Below are 25,451 nucleotides of genomic sequence, written 5' to 3' on the forward strand. Positions count from 1 at the left end.
GAGAGGCTTACATAACCAAATCTTATAGATCTTGGCCTCCTCTCTCCAATGGTGTTTTTGTTTCATAGCTGTGATGAATAGTTTTTGAGATACAGCAGTTTAAAGAGATTACCTTCCCCCGATGGGGTGCCCGAGCGCGCCTGGGGGGATAGTCTCGTTGTGAGCGCTTAGCAAGGAAAGGGTTAATCTTGGGTTGCGTCCCGTCTCCTGGGATCTGTTCCCTTCTCCTATAATTCCTTCCCCTTCTGTCTCTCTCCGGCATATGACCACAGATGTTGTGGTGACTAAACGAAACTTTCCAACTTTTTTTCGTGCATGTAGTATTATCCAATTGTCCATCATTTGTGATATCCTGGCACAAGGCTGGACCCTGCCAGGAGGATTAACAGTTTTTTTCCTGAATTTTGCCCATCTGTTTTGTCATATGATTTTGACTCACCTTGCCAGGACAGGAAATGGAGTTTATTTTTGTGCGTGATAACTTTTTTCCATATAATCTTCCTTTTCTTTGCAATAGACAATATATGTGAATTTTCTTCTGTAACTTTTATCAGTTTTCATAACTTGATTTTCAAATCTTCAACAGGTTCATTTCTCCAGCCATCTCCCACGCAGTGAGTCTCATCATGGGATGGAAAGATGAGGTGGAGACCACACACATTGCACTTCAGTCTGAAGGTGTGAAAGGTGGAAGTATCACAGGCCACCACCACCACCACCATCACCATCACCACTGTGGGCTTCACCAACATCACCACCACCACCACCAAGAAAGTGACGAGTCAAAGGCAGATGTGTCCCACATATCCCGTCGTCCAAGGAAATCTCCTTATCCAATGATCCAAGTTTCTCAGGCTGTGGAGATTGTCCTGTCACATGCAGAACTATGCATTACTGAGACTATCCATACAAAGAATGCTTTAGGGTTTGTTTTGGCAGAAAACATCCATGCCAAGGATCCACTTCCCCCATTTCCTGCCTCAATAAAGGATGGGTATGCTGTATTAGCCTCTGATGGGGCTGGGCTGCGAGCAGTGAAGGGTGACTCAACAGCAGGCTGCTCTCCAGGGAAGCTGGAAGTGACCAGTGGCACGTGTGTGAGGGTGAACACAGGGGCCCCCGTCCCCTCAGGAGCTGATGCAGTGGTGCAGGTGACATATTCTGTTCTCAGAAACTAAACACTGGGCTTGCACAGATAACAGAGAAGAAAATCAAACGTTTGCCAATCAAGATTCACAATCAAAAAGAATTTCCATGTATTATGATTTATCTTGTGACACTTTTTTTCTTATTTTTTAGCTTAAATGAGTGTCAAGACATTTCCATCAGCTTTTCCAGAACAATATTACTTCATCCTTTACCCAGCACCATAGTATATAAGCAGTCTGGAGCTCAACAATCAAAGTTTTGGCACATAAGTGTTTAACATTAATGGTAAATAAAATCAAAGGAAAAAAGTTATTATCCAGTTTTGCAAATATACATCATTAGAAATAGGCAATTACATTATCATTCCACACCATCTGCCCTGCAAGCAGCTCCATTTATTTGCTTTAGTATAGAAATAATGATATTAAGCTTGGAATTTCACATCTTTATATCTTGAGCTCTGTAAAAGTAATAGAAAATCTTAGAATTTAGATAAGTATAAAAAGTTCAAAATTTTGTCTTGTATAGGCTACTGTAAATCACTTCGTGATGAAATTCCAAAAATGTGTTTATTTTCAGGTAGAAGACACTGAGCTAACCAAAGATGCAGATGATGGTTGCGTGGAATTGGAGATTAAGATCCTGAAGACTCCACAGGCTGGGCAGGACATCCGACCTGTTGGATGTGACATTGCTGCTGGAGAGAAGATCTTACCTAAGGGAACCCTCCTTGGGCCCTCTGAAATGGGACTCCTTGCCACTGTTGGTGTTACCAGTGTTTTGGTTGTCAGAAAACCAGTGGTGGCAATCCTCTCAACTGGTAACTCTAGTGTTCATGATTTATTTTTTAGCTAATGTATGGTTTGGCAAGGTCTTACTGTTAGCCGATTCATTCCCAGGTAGCAAACTGGGGAGGCCTCAGATATGTAAGGTCAGTGCAACTATTGCTCTGAGGCCTGCACACACTAGCCACAATGATGCACCCTTTGTCCCACACCCACTCCAACCCTCTGCACCCAGTCCACACTTCACTTAACTCATCAAAGCCAACTCCTGCAGCTACTGTCCATAGAGGCAGAAATTTCACACAGACTCACACATGCCATCCAAAACCACAGAGTGCAAGAACTCCTGAGGTAATGGGTGACTCTGCCGCAACCAAGAATGAGGCAACACACAATACGCCATGTACCATCTGCAACTCCCAGCCCAAATACAAATAAAGTGATGAATGGTACCATTTATGTAGAGTGCACTAGGATCAAATTTCAAAAATTATCACATTGTGCAGATTAGTGCAGTGATGAGAGTACTGAAATTGAGATGGTTTGGACTTGGAAGAGGAAAAGGGATGGCCAGGCATTAAGGAGTGCTTTTGGAGTGAAAGTGCCAAGTTGCTGCTCACCAGGCAGGCGAAAGAAAACATGGAGACAGTGTGGTGAAGAGTATTTGGAAGCATTGGGCATTAGAGAGGGTGAGGCACTGTACAGAAATAGTTGGCAGCGAATCAACTGTTTACCCTCATAAGAGATTATGGGTAAACCTGGCGTTAAGCAGATGATGATGATGATGAGTGCAGTGAACTATCCCTATACCGCTCAGTGGCATGCCCGCATAAAGGTTGGGAGCCACAGATGCTGTGTGATGCTCTGTGGTGTTGCCCATCATCTGTGACTGTGACCATGCCACCCACAAGTTCAGAAGTTCATGCACCCATTGGTTCAAAGAGGTGTTTGTGGTGTCTTTGGTTCCACAACCAGTGGTTGCATAGGTTAGCCCAGACAAGCTCAGTGATGCACTGATGCAAGTGCATGAATAGAGTGCAAAAGGTCAGAGTCGGGGCAGGGGGAGTGGTATGCCAAAACAGCTGCCATGCACAAGGCACATTACAATCACCATACCAAAAACAAACTCCTCCAAGGTGAGCTTCATATCACTCACACCAACTTGATAAAGATTCTTATAAGCAAAAAATAGCTAAAAAAGATAGGGCATCATAAGGGAAAAACAAGTAATAGTCCCAGGGGGGTAAAACCAATATAAGGGCTTCATAAGGGAAAAACAAGTAATAGTCCCAGGGGTGCAAAACCAATATATTCTTTTAATGTAGCCACGGCTGTGACCAGGGTTTGAGTGATGACCTTCAGGGTGGCAGGAAGGGAACATTATCCAAAATGCTCCCAGATGCTCTTTTTCAGTAAAAACTCTCATATAAATCAAAAGTTACTATACAAACTTGATATCAATTCAAACTTTTTGTCATTGTCAAAAGTGGTATTTTCAGAATTGCTATTGGCAAGATTCTACTGTATTACATATTAAAAGACATTTTATATGAGATTAGGGAGTAATAATGTAGTGATTTTCATTTAACTTAATACTCCATTTAAAAACAGCATTTATATTCCATGTCAGTAATATTAACTGATAAGAATTATTCATCATAAACCCCTCCAAATCTCTATGTGGAGAAAGTATTAATAATGAAACTGATGATGAAAAGTCAATAGACTGGAGGTTTTATATTTTTCTTTGTCATGCTTTGCATATTTCTGTAACATTATTTTATTATGTACTTTTACTTAATAATTGAAATCTCCATTCTAGGAGATTTCAGTGTTCACCACTAGCTTTGGCTTTCATCCTCTTTCACTGACTAGCCTGGTGAACAAGCCTAGGTACTCTTCTCAATGATCTAGAGCAGCTGGTTCAGCACCCTATACATATCCCCAATCACCTTGAAGACACGCCCAACATTCTAGACCTCTTCCTAACCTAACCTAACCCTTCACCTTACTCTGTTAAACTGTCCTCTCTGTTAGGCTCCTCTGATCACATCCTTATTTCTGCATTTTGTCTTATTGCTCCTGTACAGTCTCTTGACCCACTGAAGAGGCGTTTGTTTTGGCATTTTGCTTCAGTTCAGTGGGATGACCTGAGAATGTATTATTCTGATTTCCCATAGAATGATTACTGCATCCAGGACGGAGACCCCTTTGTGGGTGCCCAACGCATCACTGAGGTGATTGTCTCTGGAATGAAGGCACACACTCCACGTTCTTTCTCTACTGCTCATGCTAAAACGCCTTGGTTCAGTCACGCTTGTTCTTGTGCTATCAAAGATAGAGAAGGAGCTCACAAATGGTACCAGAGCCTTCATACTCCTGCAAATTATGAAATTTACATTTCTTCCTGGAATCGTACCAAATCAATTCTCCAACTTACCAAAAAACTTTCGTAAATAGAAAGTGCCGCAACCTTGCTTTTTCTAATTCTTCCAGAGACTTCTGACACCTAGCCAAAAATATCTCCTCCAGTTTCACTTCTTCATCTTTCCTCAACTAACCTAACCCTCAGAAGGCTTATGGGTCTGATGGAGTACTTCCTATTGTTTGTAAAAACTGTACTTCATCTGTATTTCATCTGTATTTCCTCCTGCCTATGACTTGAACTCTTTCAAGAGGAGGGTATCAGGACACCCCTCCTCCCGAAATTGACCTATCTTTCGGCCACTCCTCTAACTCTTTATAGGAGCAGTGAGTAGCGGGCTTTTTTTTCACATTTGCTACCTTTTTTTATGCCCTTGAACTGACTCCTTTGCTGTAAAAAAAAAAAAAAAAAAAAAAAAGTTTCCGTGGTGACACCCTGCCCGGTCAAACTCTTTCGTCTCTGCCTTTCAACATCTACCTTTTCTTCCTTCCTTTTTTTTTTTTTTTCTGGGGCTGTTGTAGGCTTTCTTGAGGGGCATCTTGGATGGCCCCAGCTCATTAGTGGTGCAGGTGAATTATATTTATAGTGGCTGTCATGACATATGCTTTGCTTGGCCCATGCTGCCCCCCCGGTGCTCCTCTTGAACTTAGTCGCTGAAGTTAAGGTTGATTGAAGATCTGGGCAGCATGTGGATAATCTTCTGCCACTCGGTGATGGCTTGAAATATCAGCATGTTTTGGTGGGTCTCAAACCTACGTCCTCGGGCTCACCATGCCCACATGCTGACCACACAGCCACCACCTCCTCCTGGAAGTATTCCTACATACAGCCTGTGTCTAAGAAGGGTGACCATTCTAATCCCTTATACTACCATCTTATAGCTTTACTTTCTTGTCTTTCTAAAACTTTTGAATCAATCCTTAACTGGAAGATTCTTAACCCTTTCCTTGCTAAGCGCTCGCAACGAGACTATTCCCCCAGGCGCGCTCAAGCACCCCAGCGGGGGAAGGGGATTTGTTTTAACAGCTGTATCTCAAAAACTATTCATCACAGCTACAAAACAAAAACACTTGGGAAGAGGAGGCCAAGATCTATAAGATTTGGTTATGTCAGCCTCTCCTGCGAATGTACAGGCATGTTCATGAGGTGTTTTTTGCTGTGAGTGCGACTGGTGCTCGCAGCGAGCTTTTAGCACCACCAGCAAGTGACGTTAGTGCTCACTCTTTTAACCTCTGTATCTCAAAAAATATTCATCACAGCCAAAAAAAAACCTGTTGGAAAGAGGAAGCCAAGATCTATAAGATTCAGTAATGTAAGCCTCTCCTGCGAATGTACAGGCACGTTCAGGGGGTGTTGCCTGCGAAGACGTACATTTATACTTGCGCGACGGTCAGCCATAAGGCAACTACTGAGTAGATTTCTTGATGATGGGGTGCTGGCAGGGCAGTATTGCCAACTGCAAAATTTACAGCTATTTGGTCAAAATATCAGTCATGTGATAGGTGAAGCTATGCAAAAATGTCGCTATATTGGTCAACAACATCCACCAGTTGCTCGTCCATAGATTTTCCACGCTTTTCTGCGCTAGGCTGATATGATTTTCCACCAAATTTCGTGGAAAACCCACTGAATTAGCAATGCTGTGGGGTGAGAAATAGTGTTGGAACACTTTCATACGCAGGAAATTTGAGTGCGACTGGAGCTCGCAGCGAGCGTTTAGCACCACCAGCAAGCTACAATAGTGCTCAGTGTGAGCGTTTAGCAAGGAAAGGGTTAAGCATCTATTCACTTTTGACCTTCTATCTGATCACCAGTATGGTTTTCACAAGGGGCATTCTACTGGTGATCTTGCTCTCTTAACTGACTCCTGGTCATCCCCTCAGCTGTTTGGGTGAAACTTTTGCTGTTGCCTTAGACATCTTGAAAGCTTTTGACAGAGTCTGGCACAAATCTTTGCTTTCTAAACTACCCTCCTTTGGATTCTATCCCTCTCTCTGTAGCCCTTTTATCCTGTTTCGTTTCTGGTCATGCTCTCTCTGCTGTAGTAGACGGTTACTATTCTTCCCCTAAACCAATTTATTAATAGTGGTGTCCTGCAGGGCTCTGTTCTATCCCCCCACTATCTGTTGTTCATTAATGATCTTTCTACTACAAACTGTCCTATCCACTCCTACACTAATGACTCTACTCGGCATTACTCAACATCTTTTAACAGAAGACCCTCCCTACAAGAATTACATGACTCTAGTCTGGACACTGCAGAACGCTTGACCTCAGATCTTACTATTATTTCCAAATGGGGCAGGAGGAACTTGGGTGTCTTTCAGTGCCTTGAAAACTCAGTTTCTCCACCTGTCAACTCAATATAATCTTGCAAACACCAATCCCCTAATTTTCAATAACACACAGCTGTCACCTTCTTCTACAATAAAAATTCTCGGTCTATCCTTAACCCAAAATCTTAACTGGAAACTTCATATCTCGTCTCTTGCTAAATCAGCTTCCTCAAGGTTGGGTGTTCTGTATCGTCTCTGTCAGTTCTTCTTCCCCTCACAGATGTTGTCCATATACAGAGGCCTTGTCTGCCCTCATAAGGAATATGCATCTTCTGTGTGTAGGAGCTCCATACACGCAGTTTTCTTGGACATAGTGGAATCAAAGACCCTTCGTCACGTCAGCTCTCCTCTTCCTAGCAGTCTTCTGCCTCTTAAATTCCACCGCAGTGTTGCATCTCTCTTTATCTTCTGTCGATATTTTCATGCTGACTGGTCTTCTGAACTTGCTAGATGCATGGCTCCTCCCCTCCTGCGGCCCCGCTGCACACGACTTTCCACTCTTGCTCATCCCTATTCTGTCCAAATTCCTTATGCAAAAGTTAACCAGCATCTTCATTCTTTTATCCCTTCTGCTGGTAAACTCTGGAACAGCCTTCCTTTGTTTGTATTTCCTGCCTGTGACTTGAAGTCTTTCAAGAGTATCAGGACATCTCTCCACCCATAATTAACCTCTCTTTTGGCCCCTTGTTCTATTTTCTTTCACTGGAGCTGCATTTAGCAGACATTTTTGTTCATGTTTTTGTTTATTACCCTTGAGCTGCCTCCCCTGTAAAAAAATATAAAAAAAGCATTTCTTGCAACAGGTAATGAGCTGCAGGATCCTGGTGAGCCTCTTCAAGAGGGTCACATCAGGGACAGCAACAAGACCACAATCATGTCACTTCTGCAGCAGCATGGCTTTCCAGTACTGGATGCTGGCATTGCTCGTGACCAGCCCACAGCCCTGCTCAAGAGCCTCAGGAATGCATTTAGTCATGCAGACATTCTGGTGACAACTGGGGGAGTGTCTATGGGAGAGAGAGACATCTTGAGGCCTGTGCTTTCCTCTGATTTTGATGCTCAAATCCACTTTGCTCAGGTAGTTGCTCATATAATTTTTTTTACCCTTTAGTCAGTGCTAAGAATGTCTGGATTTAATTGCATATGTTTTAGAAGAACTATGACAATGATCACAGTAGTACCTTGCCTGCACAGACTACTAATAACGTCTAATAGGTCCCTGAAAAACACTGTTATTAACAAAAACGTTACTTGCATTATATTTTATACGTATATAGAGAGTTCAATGGTGCTGCCACCCCATAACTTTCACCCATTTTTCCTATTTATAGTCTTTCTATTACTTATGTTTTTTTCAACTTTTTGCCTGAAATAAGGATGTTTTTTGATTTGATATGATTACTGTGTCTTACTGCTGGTCCTCTCCCCTCTCTGAACTTTCACGCCTTGCTAAACCACTTCTTTAACCCGTCCGCTACAATTGGCATGGATTTGGCCTTCACTGGTAGCCTGGTCTTTCTCTGCCTCTGTGGTGGATAGTGAAGTGTTTCCCATGTGGTATTGGCATGCTGGATATCCCTTCCCAAGGTGCATGGCTTTACATTTTTATTCATTGAATCGTAGCAGCCACATTTTGTTCCATTCCTGTAGCTTGGTGATGTCTTCTTGTAGGAAATCTGCAGTCAAGGGGTTAACAAATCATCAAACCCATCCTTACAACCACTAGTTATAGATATAAAAATATTACAACTGCACACGTCACTTGTAACAGGGCACAAAAACTCCTGACCCGTATGCAAACAGACTGTTGAGTGATACCCAGACAGCTCACTGCACTAGTCTGCATAATATGACCATTTCTGCAATTTTTCCCTTGTTTATGCTGTGTTTAGGTACCACTCAATGCTGTGTTTGTGACTGGGTAAGGAGTCACATAGTGCTGTGAGGATAAAACAAATGATTGGTGAGCTATCTTTTTTATTGTCTCTTATTCTTGGTTGTGGTCAGGCTTCCCATAGTTCAGAAGTTCTTGCGCTTTTTCTTGTTCTGGTATAATGGACAAAAAATGAGAGAACACTTTTTGCTGGCTGGCTGGTCACTGTCCATTTTGATTTCTAGACGTTGATGTTCTCGTAGCTACATGAACTGTTTACTCGTTGATGTGTAATTGATATTAACAAGGGTTTTATATTTCTGGTGTCTATAACAAGTGTTTGTTGGCAAGAATTTTAGAGAAATATTGAAAAATAGAGGCATGGCCTTGTTCTTAGCAAATACTGCTCAAACAAGTAAAAAAGTCTATGTAACAGAAAACACCAACAGGCTGGACACAGGAGGTCAGCTATCCTGAGTCCAGTAACAGCTGATAAGTGAAGGATTACATGAAAGCAAAATGCAGAGTTAAATAATGGTACTTAGTTGATTATAAATTTAATAACTAGTCACATATGAGTGAGCGGGTGATATTTTAAAACTGACAGTAGTCTGCAGCAACCAGCCTTTTTTTTTTCTTCTAACAGCAACACAATGCAAACTTACTTTGCACTTTCCTACTGGCTGGCATCTCAACAGAACTAGGCAGGCAAACTCCACAGTTGGAGGTTTGAGCTCAACAAAATCATTAAGAATATTAACATATCGTCACTCAATAAGAACCATTTATAAACTTATAAAACCCCACTCTAGCCCACCTTAACTTAAAGAATGGTTACATCATTTTACATTAGTGATGGCTAGGCCGAGATCACACCTTGCTCTGTAAATATTCACTCAGAAGCACAAAATGGAAGGTATAACTTGACCAGGTGGTAAAAATAAAGCTTATCTTCTATCCTTTTTCTCAAATCAGAGTGGCTGTTCACCAAGAAGTGTGCGATATTGGTCTTAGTCATGCCGTCAGTAATTTACAGCGATTTGCTGCCGATCATTTTGTTAAGGTGCTACTGTTAGTTTATGAATAGTGCTTAAGTACCTAACTGAATGACAGTAGGTTAACATTCTTATCAATTTTGCTGAACTGCATGGCAAGTAACTACAGGATTGACTTGTTTGGCTGTTTGGCAAATAACTACATGACCTTTTTTGTGATCACTGCTTGGTGAAGAGCCTCACACTAAGATTTATTTTCGGCACAGAGTTGAGATGGAGCTTCCAATTTGTGTTTTTAGTTGCAGACTAACAAGTGGCAAGCATATTTGTAGTTATGCATGGTGCTCATGCCAGAGGGCTGTGAGGGGTGAGGCACACACTGTCTGCAGTTTACCTTATGACTGTACAGATAACTCAATTGAGAGATGTATTATTTTTTTATTAGATTATTATTCTCTGTTTAATATCCTTATTTTTCCCTTATGGTGTTTGATGGGCCATGTCTCCCCCACTCTTGACAGTCGTAGATTCTCTTCCCTGATGTTCTTTCTTCTCATGTCTTCCTTCACACACTGCCTCCAGGTCTTCTTTGGTCTACTTCCTACTACCTCCACCTTGACAGCTCTTCTGAGTGCATGGCACTCCTCCCTCCTTTTGATGTGCCTGTACAACCTAAATATTTGCCTCCTCAGAACACTCAACATGCGTTTTACATCACGCCTCATCACCTTCTCATTTGATACCCTATCTTCCCATCTCACATGCCCCATGTATCTCAGCATTCTGCAGTCACTGCTCCTCATCGTCTTCTCCATCTCTTTGTGTGTTGGCCGTCTCTTTCCTCCATACAGCATCACCGGCCTTGCACATGCACAGTAGATACTTACCCTGCTCCTTGATGGTATTTTTCTGTTGGCCAGCAAGCTTACTAACACACTCCATTTTTTCCAAGTAGCTGCTATTCTTGTTCTCACTGTTGTCTCTGCTCTAATATCATCATAATGGACTACACTGGCCAACAACAAATTTATTGTCTCGTTTTTAGCTGATTTAGGACAATTTTGATGTGCTGAATCCAAAAATCACATTGGTTTTGCGCAATCAGGTCAACTTTTTTTTATCTATCCCCACATGATTTTTTTTTCTTTTACACATACGGGTATTTTCTATTTATGAGGCAAAAATTTTTCTTATTTTTTTAGATAATTGAATTCTGAGGAGTTTACATGTGCCAATTTTTGACTAACTTGTATTTTTTGTATTTTGTTGGGACAACAGTCTGGGTTCACCAAGTACCTGTGCTTTCTGTGCATGTGGGATAGTAGGGACAAAGCTCAGCATTACATGAAGAAGGACTGGCCTGTATGGGAGGAATTGGTGCCTTGCAGAGCAAGGAACATCATAAACAACCCTCTGGTGGACAGACAGGATACTCCTCCCACCACTGCACATCAAGCTCGGCTTGATCAAACAGTTCACCAAAGCTTTTCCACGATTGACCATGGAGAAGTTGAAAGCTGGCATCTTTGACGGTCCTCAACTCCATCAGCTCATCAGAGATCCAGGATTTGAAAACTCATGAACGAAGTGGGGCTAAAAGTGTGGAAGGATTTTGTTCTTGTCATGAAGAACTTTATTGGCAACAAGAAGGCCAGGAACAATGCAGAACTTGTCACCAATATGCTGACTGCTTTGAGAAACCTCGGATGCAACATGAACATCAAAATGCATTACTTATTCTCACATATGGATCGTTTCCTGAGAATCTGGGGTCAATGAGCGACAAGCAGGGGGAGAGATTCCATCAGGACATGAAAGAGATGGAGACCAGGTGTTAGGGATGCTAGGATGCAGTCATAATGGCTGATTACTATTTGACTCTGAAGGGAGACATCCCTACCGCTGAGCATTCTAGGAGTTCGAAGAAACTGAAGTTCATGCCCTGAATTTTGAACAATGATGACCTAATATCCAATTAACATCTACTTACCTTTGTCAATGTCTACTATTCAAAGTACACTTATCAATTTTTGTAACATTTAATTAATGAATTGTGTTAGAAATTGTTTTTTTTTATCTTAAAAACCTATTTTGGATGAGAAATATTGACAAAAATCAACCAAAAATGTCACAAAAATGTAATCAATTTAGTTATAAGATCAGATTTTTTAAAAATCAATTTGGCACAAAAACCTGATCTGATTGAGGGAAATGGGTGTCATTTTCGGATTCAGCGGAGCAAAGTTGTTCTAAATCAGTTGAAAAAACTTAGATAACTTACATTTTTTTTTTTGTAACCCAGTGTTATAGATGCATTTGTAAGGTCATGAGATTCAACAATATTGATTCTGATGGAACAAGAAGGGTAAATTGGGTGGATTGGGGAAAAAAATTGGGATCCTGGAACTAAACAGCTTAAATTCAAGCCATGTTGTAATTTGTTAGCACAACAGAATTTTGCTTAAACTGTTTCTCAGGAACATAGCATGTTCATAAAGCAAGGTTCACTTAAAATCAGGGTGTGAGATGAAATTAGATCAGGATAGAGTACACTATAATAAGACTCACCTTAAAGTGCGGCTGTGTCGGTGCCCTGTAAGGAACAAGCAGGAGTACAGCGTTACCATGTTTTTAACCCCACGTTGGTTGCCCCCCCCCCCCTCTCTCTCTCTCTCTCTCTCTCTCTCTCTCTTTCTCTCTCTCTCTCTCTCTCTCTCTCTCTCGTGGCATTACAGCCATGAGAATATGAATGTATTTTTTTCTTTCTTATGTCAGCTTATTTTAACGTACATTCCTTCATGATATAATCTAAATATAATTGTGATACTACATACACATCCCAAAACGAAAAGGAAACTCAGTAATAAGTATAGCATTTTTTAGCAACACTGCAAAATATGTATGCCACATTTCTTTTTATGCTTATAAATATCTTATCCATAATAAGTGAACTGTTCTTTCATATGTTATAATCCTAAGATATAATGTGTATGCATATTTGCTGATCATATTTACCATGGTTTTACTTATATTAGAACATTTCTACATCGCGGGCTAGGAGATGCGAGGCAATGCTGTACAATGGGATCCCCTATGCTGAACCCCCTCACAACCGCACGTTTAGCTGAGCCAGACTATAACATCAGACAAAAAGATGTGGAAAACATTAGGAAAGGCTTTTGTCCTGCAGTGGACTTGTAATGGGTGATAATGATGGAGTTTACTAAAATGATGCATGGCACAGCAAAAGACTAAAATACTGGTGTAAGGATGTTTGTTTCAGAAATATTGCCTAATTTAATATATGATTTTTTTATTATTTTCTTTTTTTCTTTTAGGTATTTATGAAGCCAGGAAAACCAACCACCTTTGCATCTTGCTACTACCATGGGAAGAAAAAGTTAGTCCTTGGTCTTCCTGGTAATCCGGTTTCTGCCACCGTCACCTCCATTCTTTACCTCCTGCCACTCTGTCGCAAGATGAGTGGAAGGGCTGTTTGTGAGAATACCTGCATCAAGGCTAAGGTGCAGTGTTCCCTTGGTTTGCTTGTGACTGTTTCCTTCAACAAAGAGGCCCTCATTGCTATCCGTTCTTGCATTATAATGTGTAACTATCCTATCTCCTCCTTTGCCCATCTGCTCTAGAGTGAATACAATTCAGCCTGCACCAGTTCTTTCATCCTATTATCATAATTTTTTAAATTTTTTTATTATACACATACTGAAATCTGTACTCTTAAGCTAATACTGTTCTCACCTCTTTTATGAGTTAATGATAATTATAGCATGAGCTGTATAAAGACAGAGTTACTGCATTAATTTATAGTCATTATATTTAGTATTTAGGCCTGCCATTAATTTTTCAAATGATTGATACATAAAAAATTACAGCTAACAGAAACCATACAGTTGGATCCACGACCTGAGTACCACAGAGCTTTCTTGTCATGGCAACCTGATGCAGATCTCCCATTTGCATATTCAACTGGCAATCAGCTTTCCTCTCGCCTCCTCTCCATGGCCTCAGCCCAAGGACTACTGAAGTTGCCTCCTGCCAGTCCAGAAAACAAGTGTTTAGGTGAAGGAACAACAGTGGAAGCTATCCTCATGGGAATGTAGACTTGCAACTTCAGTATAAAGGTATTTTGATCAATACATGTTTGTACATCAAGTAGTACAGATTTATGCCCTTTTCAACAAGCATGGAACAGAGGATCACTCATTTTACTCTATTCACTGATTCATGGAGTTTTTTTTTTTTTTTTTAAACAATATGGGCATGCAACGTTCACTTCCTTTGAGACCCAGGAAATGTGGGATAAAATCTAAAAAAAATGATATTTTAATGGAACCCCTCAACAAGTCACATAACCAGCCTGTTGCCAATGGCTGATATTACTGAACGTTTTCTTTATATATTCTTACCTGACAAGTAAATATGTACTACTTGTATTTTATTTTGTCATTTGCTTGAGCTCTTATGTCAACACATCCATTTAATGATTGTAGGTATCTATAATATCCCATCAGAGTGAAATTTCATTATTTGGGGTGCTCTCAGGAGAGTGAGCAGCAGCTGGTCTGCAGCAATTTGATACTAGTACTAGGGCTACAGCCACCAATTTCCCTGAGGTTGTACCTCTAAGGTATCTTATATAAATGTTAGATTACCTAGACCCTTCTGAAACCAAAAGTCTTAGGCCACAGTAAGCCACAGTTGTCCAGAAAAAAAAACTTTGTGAACACAAGGACTGGGATACTGCAACAGTTGATATAACTGAGATTACTACAAAGTGACTGACATGTACAGTTTGTACACTGTGGCTGTATGCTAGACAAAGTGATGATTCACATCACTGGCAGGATGGTGCAAGATTTCACCATGCTGCACTGAACAGTGCCCATTGTTAAGTTTGTAAGTTATTTATTTCTGGAATTTTTCATTTAATATATTCAGAATGCAGTTGAGCATGGGTAGCTACATTCAAATCTCATTTTTTTTTTTTTTTAGTGCACTTGTGAATGTTTGCTCCAGAATATATTCCACTGCCAGGCACATTACTTTTAAATTGGTTTATAAAAGAAAGCTGCTAACTTTGATAAACCATACACACACTCCCAAATTTGTATATAAATAGTTTACAATGCAGACTGTCAACATTTTCATGAAAATAATCTCTATCATCATGAACTGCCCAAGGTTGAGATGATTGTTTTTAATTAATTAAATGATCACAGTTGTCATAATGGTAGGATAGATTTTCATTTCCTGTTGCATTAATTACTCTTATAACATTAATAACTATTTCCTGTGCTCTTGAGAAATTGGTACACCAGTGAGTAGGACCCTAATGGTTACATTACTTTTTATGACCACCCTTTGAACAGCAAGTAATTGTCAGTTACAGTAATTCATTCATCTTTGATGCCTGCTCCTAGGAGCTCCCACCAGGGGATGGCCATGGCAGAAGTTTCCATCTTTCTCTATCCAGACACTCCCTTCTTCAAAGTTCCTCAAGGATCTTTCACCCCTCTCCCTGACATACTTCTGCACCCAGTCTCTCCATTTCACTGGAGGTCATCCTTTAACATTCCCTCCCTCTATCTCACTCGCATACACCCTCCCGGTCATCTTACTCTCCTCCATTCACTCCATGTGGCCAAACCACTTTAAAGTCTGTTGCTTCACATCTTCCACCTCTCCACACTTCTTCCCTTCACCCACATGACACATTCCAAAATGCTCATACACACTTTCATTACTCATTCCATCCATTCTACTCACACCACATACACTCCTCAAATAACTCATTTCCACTGCCTCCACTCTAGACCTCTGACTTTCAATCCAGGCCCATGTTTCACTTGCATATGTGAGGGTTGGTACTATTACTGTATTTCTCAAATCCCTCTTTATCTTCATGCTCACACTTCAGCCATTCATGGTATGTTACAAAGACCCTACCACCTTTCTTCCTTGCAATGCCCTTTCTCTTGTCTCTCCTTCTGTACCACCATGCTTACACATAACTGATCCAAGGTACTTAAACTCATTAACCTCCTCTATTTCTTGATTTTCTTCACCATTCAAAAATATTTTGCATTCTTTTTCACATTCAATTCCCACTCTATATGGGCATACAAAATCCACAACCTCACTTCTACTCCGCTCACAAACCATCACTTTACTTTTGTTGACGTTTACTTTCAGCTTTTTCCTTTTACATATACTATCAAAGCACTGACCAAATTTTGTAAGTCACTTTCATTTTCTGCAACGAGCACTGTGTCATCAGCAAATAAGATTGAATTCAGCACCCACTTCCCTCAGCATACATTTTTACTTTGCCCTTCATTTCTCTCATAACACCATCCATATAAATATTGAACAACCATGGTGACATGACACACCCCTGCCTCAAGCCCACTTTTATCTCAAAATGTTCACTTGTTTCTCCACCAATTTTGACACATGCGGATGCATCCTCACAGAAAGACTTTATTGCATTAAGCAGTTTTCCTCACACACCATATATTTTTAAAACTTCCCACAGTGCCAGCCAATCGACTCTGTCAAGCTTTTTATAGATCCATGAAGGCAGCGTATAGTTTTTTTCCTTTTGCTAATATTTTTTCTACTACCATCCTGAAGGAAAATATCTGATCCACACATCCCCTTCCCTTTCTGAAGCCTCCTTGTTCTTCACTGATTTTCTCTTTTGTAAGTCTTTGCACCCTCTCTGTTATGACTTTTCCATATACCTTTCCAGGTATACTCAGCAGACTTATACCTCTATAGCTCCCACACTCCCCTCTCCTGCCCTTCCCCTTGTAAACTGGGACAGTAATGGCTTCTGTCCAGTCTGCTGGCACCCCACCCCCTCCCATGCCACTTCACATATCTTGACCATCTATTTAGTAACGACATCTCCTCCACACTTCAACATTTCTGCTGTAATTCCATCAATTCCTGCTGCCTTTTCATTTTTTAATCTTTTTATTGCTTGATTTACTTCTTCATATATTATACTCTCTTCTTTATATACAATTCCTCTACCTCCACTCAAAATTACTGCTGTTACAACCGCTGGACCTCCATCTTCAAAATTCATTAAGTTTTTGAAATATTCTCTCCATCTTCACAGCTTCCCCATCTTTCAACATCTTTCCATTCTCATCCATAACTTCATTTATTTTACTTGGGGAGATATTTTCTGCATTTCTTTTGTTGCAGACTAATCAATTTCACAGCCAAGATTATCACTTCCAATCATATTTTCCAGTTAATCCATGATGGGTTTCCCTATTCTACATGGTGCATGGTGAATAGGTAACTTCACAGAACCACCGCGCTGCACAGCACAGATAATCAACATGCATCATTCATGAAATTGTCGTTGCCTCTACTTAAGTTACCTGTCATTATTATCACCTTATCTTTGGTGTATGTGCTTGATTAAGTGTTCATTTTATGCACAAATTACAGTAAACCCTTGATATAATGGACCCGCTTATAACGGATTTCGGATATAATGGATAAGGTCAGACAGTTAGAAATCTATGGGGACCAACTGTAATAGGTTCTGAACCACCCACTTCTGGTAACTACAATAGCTCCTGCTAGCCACCTCGCCCTCCTCTCTTATCTGCTGCCCCATCCTTCGGATACCGCAGTCTTTTTCAGCCCACCTGATGAAATATTTTCCTCCTCGTGGTTTCCATTCAAATGAAGAACGTATTTATACTGCAAAAAAGTCTTATGCATCAATCCAGGACGAAAATGTAATGAAAAATAACTGAGTGTTTGTGAGGCATTGCCGTCTCGATAGAGAAGGCCTGACAGCTCAAAGTATGAGTCATCCAAGTAAGGCTGAGTGTCCCGCTCTCTCCAACTAAAATGTTACTTTTGTTTTGTTTTAATGCAGATCTTTGTGAATTTTTTTTCTGTGATGAATAAAGGTTTTCCAACATTAATATCTTATAAACCATCAAATTAGACCTAAACTAAAGTAAAATAAATAAGATATAGTATAAGGAGAGAGAAATATTCACACAAAAAATATATAAAAACATTTGACAGTCATAACTGGGTACTCCTATTAGTTTGATTTGTCACTGTTTCTAAATATCTCCTTTTGAAATTCATAACGCTGTTGTTACAATTACTATATTCAACAAGCCGATCCTCCATCCCGATACTAGGCAACTCAGTCGCCTGCTATATGGCACAAATTATTTACTCATATAGCAGGTGACTGAGTTGGAGGATCGACTTGCTGAATATAGTAATTGTAACATCAGCGTTATGAAAGTCAAAAAAGAGATATTTAGAAACGGTGACAAATCAAAATAATAGTTTACCCAGTTACGACTGCAGCCTGCGGACTGCGGCGTGTGTACAAAAGGCTAGGGATGTACTTGTGTATCGGTATCGGTGGTATCAGCACATTATAAGAGTATCGGTATCGGTATCGGCTGATTTTCTGCCGATACTACCGATACTTGAAGGAATTTTGTACATCGCATGTCACTCATTGCAAATAATTTTGTTGAACAGAAATTGGGTTTTTTAAATTGTTAAAAAAATATTAGAAAAGTGTAATTATCTAGTATCATGATACTCATAGTTTGAAATTTCTCGCGATTTAATTTTCATCACTTTCAACAATAAGACTCATATTACTCTGAATACAAGTATATAATACTAAGTATACAGTATAGCCTTTGGTACCGCGGACGCGTATAATACAGGTTTAGTAGCTTCGGCGCGGGATTAGAGGAGCCCCTCCACTACCTTCATTTGCCTGCCTCAGTCAGTCATACAGTAGCCCCGCAGCGGGGCACACTGCCAGGGTCTGGGGATTTCTTCAGTCTTCTGCCTAAATGTACGGTAATTAAGGTAAAGCTAACGTAGCTGAGTCAACTAGACCTCACAAGGCACCTCCTCCCTCGCTTTCTTCCCTTCTATGGTGGAACAACGAGTAGTGGGCATTGGTATCGGTCAAATATTGGGGTATCAGTATTGGTACATCCCTACAAAAGGCATTGAAAAATCAAGCACTCTATGATTTGTAACAAAGTTATTAATTATTTCAAAACACCCCGAAAACTATGAAAAAAAAAGTTTCGTCTGCCAGTGCAAGACTGGCGCACTTGTAAAATTTCACCCATTCCCATAATAATGCAGCCCCCCTGCAGGGCCCCCCTTGCCAACCTCAGTGCCTCGCAGTTCATTGCCAAGTGTGCTGTGTGGCTATACAGACAATGTGCACACAACCTACACAATAAAAAATATGTATATATACCTACGTTTATTAAGTTCGTCCGTTTTGTTTATTTATTTATTTTTTCAACACTTATAACGGACTTTCAGCATTAACGGACAAAGTTCCCACCCCAATTAATCAGTTATATCGAGGGTGTACTGTACCATACCTAATTTATTAAATTTTAGGTGTTCTCTTGCATTTAAAAGAAAACATGCATACCAGGATGAATTTTAGGGTCAGAGCAAACAAGCCACACATTGATAATGTTTGTATTTACAGTTTTAGTTGTCCACCCTGCCTCAAAGCAAGAAACCCTGCTATAATATAACACAGGAACACGCATCACACTAATCACACTGACAGGAGTCTTTGAAACAAATCTTAAAAAAAAAAAATTAAAGCACTTCAAAGCTTGCCTTTATACTCATAGTAACTCAAAATTACATAAGTAGTATTTCACATCTTTTTTCCACATCATTAAGTTGCATGGGTGCATAAGCTTAATGGGGAGACTACCTAAACAATGTAGATAGATGACAGCACTGTACTTGTCTATTCCTCAGTCTGGAGCAGATGGACAGGCAATATTTCTCCATTGCATCACTTTGCTGTGAGGCAGAGTACCATAACATTTCATTTAGAGAGAAAGTAAAATCAGGCTTCCATATTAGTGTATTTACTAAGCTAATTTTTCGAGTGTCAGCTCCACTTCTGGCAAAACTAAATTAAAGGTTTGCACAAAGTGTCTCAACATTATCCGTCAAGCAAGAGCAACCAATGTTGTTTACTTACTGTAACACTGGCAAACTACCTTCGTACCAAATTCAATATCATGACCAAGGAAATAGCTGCTGGCTTAGTAGCACATAACTGCCTCTTCACCAGTGTTATGAATAGGTCTGCTCCTCTCACCTGATCGATGGTGTCTGAAATTCTGAAATCTTATTTGGCAAAATTTGTTATAAATATTTGAACCAAAAAATGAAGTTCACAATCAAAATTTGTGCTTTAGTTAACAGATTAGTATGAATCATTCATTATTGGGAGCTTGATTTTACACACCCTTCAATCAACTCCAATAAAAGAAACACACTTCCGAGGTGTAATGGTCAGCAAGCACCCCAAGCCACATACTCATTAGCTCAAGTTTGTTTAAGTCCTGGCTTGGCAGTTCACTGCTAAACCATAATTTATGTAAACTTCTTACAAATACATTGTCGTTAAAATCTCAACTATTGGCTACTCAACCACAAAGTCTCCGCCATTTTCTTTATCAACAAGGTGCTTAAGCGTATTATACTATGCTCATTATTTACAAATGAATTTTTCTCTCCTTAAAAATGTGAAACAGTAATATAAACTGGATCACAACTGTAAGCAGCTGTTCAACTGATAAACATAAACAAACTGGCATGTTGGTGGTAGGGCTGAGCAGGTGCTGGCACTGACACCAACAGTACCTGACTGCTCTGTACTGGTACCGGTGAGTATCCCCCAGTGCAGTTTTCAGCATTCTTCATACATGCATATGTATGGGTGTATGATGTATGTACTTGTCAGTATTAAGAATACTGAATACTGCAGTGGCAGTACCCACTGGGACCAGTAACGAGCAGGCAGGTACTGTTGTTTTGTCATATAGCTGATACTGTTAGTGCTGCAGTACTGGTACCTGCCCAGCCTGTTTATCAGCTGAGCAGCTGCTTGCAGTTATGATCCAGTTTTAATTACCCATTTCATATTTTCAATACCTCATTCTTACTTCAAGAAGCACTAATTAGTAAATAATTTGCATGATATGATACAATTAGGCACCAGAAGTTGAAAAGGAAAACAGCAGAAACTACATGGGGAAGTACCTAACAGTTTAGTGACGTTAATGATTATGTAAGTTACAGTAGATTTTATAGTACATATAGCTGATAAATGATAATACTTGATATTTACTGCTGTTTTGTCATGGAAATTAATTATTGGGTACAGTTTGTGTAAAATTGCTCTCATTGTATATTTTGCAGGTCTAGGGGCTTTTTTCTGGAGGTGCACCAAACATTCACAAATTCTCCGTTCACAGGGGTCCATGTTCTGACCCCCGTGAATAAGGGGGAATATGTGTGCTACTCTGCTTCACAGCTCTTTTTAGAGAAGGAGAGTAGTTGCTTTTCCCTCTGCTCCAGCAAGAAGAACAAGTTACAGAGCTGCCCTCCACATACACAGTTTGGAAAGTCCTTTAGTAACAACTGAATGTTATTAAAAGACATGAATACAGTGTTTTTTCAAAAATCTTTTGTAATTTCTATGTTCATAATATCCTTTAATTTCAAAACAAGTAACCTTTAGAAAACAACTCAGCTGCAATTGTTAATTAAAGACTTAAAATATCTTCCTACATTATTATGGTTCTTTATGTACTACAGTATTGTATAAGAAATTAAACTAATAAGTGCAATAAGTGAATGTAGACAAACTGCCTATTTTCCTGCCATCAGCAAATAGTTAAATCTCTATTAACAAATATGCATGCCTCTTTGATTATTGAAGGCAGGCACTTCCATCTCCCAGTCTTCACAACCACAGGTGCCTCAACATTACTCACACAGCCTATCAAGTTCAAACACTTCACAGCCAAAGGCAGCCTGCATGAGCAGCATAATTTACATGACAGCAACATGAGAACACTGCTGAAGTCAGCATCCACCATTAGGTATTGATGAGGTGCAGCCTAAAATGACAAAGTATTTTCAGAAAAGTATAAAAGTAACAAAATCAGTTTTCACAACAGCAATAGACAATCTTTAAAATGTGGCCTTAAAATGCTAGTGATGAGTCATCCCTCATTCACACATCACATTAACAATTTCACTGCCATGCAAGTTTTCCTTGGTTTTGAGAGCAACAATCCCAGCGTTAACCCACCCTGCTCCAAACACCATTAGTCCACTTTTCCTCCAGTCAGAATTGTCCAATGAAAATAAAAAACACCTGATGAAATGGGCCAGACATACACCATGCCATGAAGCTAGTTGAACTGGCTGCATAGTGAGCTAAATTACTTAATATATCACTTCATTCACACAGTGTGACAGTGATTGAATGACACGCAATTAGAAACCCATCATGAAAGGTTCATTAATGATGTTACCAATGTGACCCATTAATTTCTGGCATAGTGTGTACAGCAGATACTCACTGTATGATTGTAGTGGTGATTGATGGTGGCACTATGATAATACTGAAAGTTGAATATTTTCTTATGCACCCAGATCCTGCTCAGAAAAGTTACTGTTGTCTTTAGAAAATGGTATACCTCAAAGAACTCCTCATTTTCATTTACAGTAAGCATCTCCACTACTTGCCTATTTGCATAAAATCAGCAAATGTTTGCCCCTAGATGTGGAAAGGAACCGTGATGCACAGCCCCCAAACTTTTATAATTTTGGATTTTCCTTATACTTAACGAAATGGCCATCCCAGCACACTCAAGTTCTCAAAAATATTCAGAAGCTATATTTGCCCATGTAGGTGACTATAATCCACCACTTTGATCTGTATTATATCCCTAAGTCTCCTAGTTATATTACTAAACATAAACAATAATTTGGAAGTGAATAAAGGGTGGCTGTATGGATCATAAAAGGAGTGAATGAAGATGGAAGCTGTCAAATAATATGTGGATAATGTGACTTTTTATAAAGGGGAATTAACCCTCCATCCTCATTTGTGGAGGACTTCAGACCTAGCAGTGAGGGTTCTTTACTTGCATTAGACCTTGGCAACCAATAAATATTTAGTTAATTTCTAAATATACTGCATCTGCATGTGAATCGTGCAGTTGCAATGTGAAGGAAGTCATGGTGTATTGGAGAACACATTTCATCACAAAAAAATAAGGTTCATATCATTACAAGATATTATAAATTATACATTTATATATAGGGCAAATACTATTGTAAAAAATTATGAATGAAAATTAATATTATATATATATATATATATATATATATATATATATATATATATATATATATATATATATATATATATATATATATATATATATATATATATATATATATATATATATATATATATATATATATATATTGCATGCAGTTGTAAGGTATGTAGCTATTAAATTACTTGTTACTTATAAAACTTAAATTTTTGCTATAATTGTAAATTTCCTTTTAACTTTCACTTTGGCAGGATTATATTTTAATGAAAAGTTAATAATCTTACATAAATGTTGTAATAACAAAATATTTATACAAAAATACACTACATCACAGTGACAAGCAAATTTAACAATGAAATGCCTGGTTGCCTGTCATACTCATGCGGAAATAAATTAAAACTGTGGCAAAGCTGAACCTGTACACATACTCTTAATATCATAGTGCCCGTAGCACCCACCATGTTCAACAAGAAACATTAACAGCTCACTATGGCACAGTCACTTCATTTGGCAGCATCAGGCCACTCAATGTATTAAAAACTGACTGATTTATGCTATACAACCAAACAAGATATTAACATTATTCTTAGTTAACTTCATAAAATAATTCTACCCCGAGTAATCATAAACATTTGGCATGTTGAAGCAAACTATGTACAGAACTCCTGTGGTTCTGACTGCAACATTCTTTAAAACTTAAATATTATTCACATTCCAAATTATCTCAAGGGAACTATGCTCCTCATAGAGACAAGTTGTGTTGTTGTTACTGTTCTGCATTTACCACTTTCCGTTTTAAATACTTTGGAAATTTTCCACTTCAAATACTGCAATGTTTCTGCCAATCTCATCACCAAGCAGTACTATATCTTGTAGGAAATGAATGCTGTATATACCCAAACAAGGGTGAAATACAAGTTATGTTAACTGATGCTTTGCTCCAGATCTAATTAACATGCACTATTATGTGCTGTAAGGGAGAAGCCATTGCTCTTTATACTTTCCTACTCAAACTTTTACCCCATCATCTTCTCAGCACCAGTGGAAAAGCACTTTATATACATCATTCTGTAAAACTGACCATTAAAATGATAAACTGATGATAATAATCACAATCCCTAATTTTACATTAACTTGTTTCAATTACTTAAGCAAGCTCTTTACATTTGTTAAATAAATCTATGAACTTACATAAATGACTCCGGAGGGTTTTGAGCAACACTGCATTATAAACCCATGATGCTGAGAGTAAAGCTTTAAGTTATCTATGTACAAACTGAGGCAGGTCTATGCCTCTCTCACCTATTTAAGAAAAAGAGTTGATACTCATGAATCATTACTATTACCTTCACTAATTTTTTTTCTTGTGGTTGAAAAATATTTAGTCAACAAATATGTTAATGAAGTTGAAAACAATCAAGGAAAAAAAGATTGAAATTTAAAAATGTACCATCTTGATGATATGCTACAAGGACCACAGATGAAAATCAATACTCAAAAATTTTAACAGGTCATGAGTAACTGTTATAGAGAGAGAGAAGACTATGAACACAAGCGACTGGTCAACTAATTAACCTTGAAGTTAAGAAGAAATAGACTATGTAGCACCATGGTCATCGCAGATTTCTCTTCATTGCTGCTCGCAGAAGGGAATCAAAGTCTAATGGTTCTGCTGGTCTGGCAACAGGTCCCCCACCCAGATAATTAGCATCTGCAGGCTGGGCATCTGAAAAGGATAAACCAAGGTGTTACAATTTCTTAAGTAAAGGAGAGAAATGGGCACTATATTATAATTATTTCATACAGAACTAGCCATTTCATGATATACTGGGACCTGATATACCATCAACACATCAGGAAATATGAAGCACATCTTTCTTTTCATAAAGACTGCTACAGCAAAACCTTTCTTACCCAGATCAGAGTAGGACACCTTGCAGAAAGCTCGACGGCCCCCAAAGCACAAGTCATAGCGTGGTTGTGCTGGGTCATCATTTCCATGCTCAACAGCAAAATAGGCCTCATCTCTGTTTTTGTATGTGACAAACCCATAGTTGTCTCTGGAGGAACAAGAAAATTAAATCAAATAGGGCAGTGCCTTGACAGTGTCAAATTAATAGTAAAGTCACTGATCTACTTTTAGTTTATGATGAAGCAAGAGGTGTGTTATGACTGGTAAAAACTGAAAAGAGCATGGACATTATAAAACGCAACTAAATACATTCAAAGAATGTCACTTTCCCAAACTGAAGACGAAGTAATTTGAAAACAACTAAACCAGCTACAGGTGGAGGAGGAAGACAATCCAGTGATATGCAAGCATATAATGTATGGATGAATGTATGTAAACAACACAAGCATTTGCCCACACATCACTCCTGATACACTGGACTGAGGCTTTGAGCCTTGCTCAGGCCAAAAGATTTTTCTGCTGACAAGGAGTGGTTATTGTTCCCCCTTAAGCAAGGGGGATAAGAATGTGTGGTGTGGAAGGTCCCATCAGTACCCAGAGATTGGCCAACAATCTCCAGAGCTCTCTCCAAGAATGCATTGACTATCACAATTCTAGCACAAGATCTGACATTGGGTGAATAAAAAAATTAGGTGAATAAAAAAACTAAACACATATTGCACTTGGTTTTTAAGCAATGGGATATTAATCACA

At 39.2% G+C, this 25,451-nt stretch overlaps 2 protein-coding genes across 14 annotated transcripts in view; one reads left to right on the forward strand and one right to left on the reverse strand.

The window, feature by feature from the left end:
* Positions 1-25,451, forward strand: part of LOC127007647 (gephyrin-like) — a 41,070-nt gene that overhangs the window by 12,368 nt on the left and 3,251 nt on the right. For 6 of the 8 annotated variants that reach the window (XR_007760320.1, XM_050878836.1, XM_050878838.1 and 3 more), the window contains 5 exons: positions 587-1,151; positions 1,729-1,969; positions 7,499-7,773; positions 12,902-13,087; positions 13,454-13,702. Coding sequence is in view for 6 of the 8 variants with exons in the window: in XM_050878836.1 (XP_050734793.1) it covers positions 587-1,151; positions 1,729-1,969; positions 7,499-7,773; positions 12,902-13,087; positions 13,454-13,681 (1,495 nt within the window). In the remaining 2 variants the exon portion in view is untranslated. Of the gene's footprint in view, positions 1-586; positions 1,152-1,728; positions 1,970-7,498; positions 7,774-12,901; positions 13,088-13,453; positions 13,703-16,845; positions 18,462-20,849; positions 23,887-25,451 lie in introns of those variants that run through there. The other 2 variants (XR_007760319.1, XM_050878837.1) reach the window with 2 other exon arrangements.
* Positions 19,085-25,451, reverse strand: part of LOC127007645 (serine/arginine repetitive matrix protein 2-like) — a 40,123-nt gene continuing 33,756 nt past the window's right edge. For all 6 annotated transcript variants that reach the window (XM_050878833.1, XM_050878832.1, XM_050878835.1 and 3 more), the window contains 2 exons: positions 24,701-24,846; positions 19,085-24,512 (listed from right to left, as the gene is read on the reverse strand). In XM_050878833.1, the coding sequence (XP_050734790.1) occupies positions 24,400-24,512; positions 24,701-24,846 (259 nt within the window). In that variant the 3' untranslated portion in view covers positions 19,085-24,399. The remainder of the gene's footprint in view (positions 24,513-24,700; positions 24,847-25,451) is intronic.

The sequence above is a fragment of the Eriocheir sinensis genome, chromosome 36, assembly GCF_024679095.1.
Source record: "Eriocheir sinensis breed Jianghai 21 chromosome 36, ASM2467909v1, whole genome shotgun sequence".
Lineage (NCBI taxonomy): Eukaryota > Metazoa > Arthropoda > Malacostraca > Decapoda > Varunidae > Eriocheir > Eriocheir sinensis.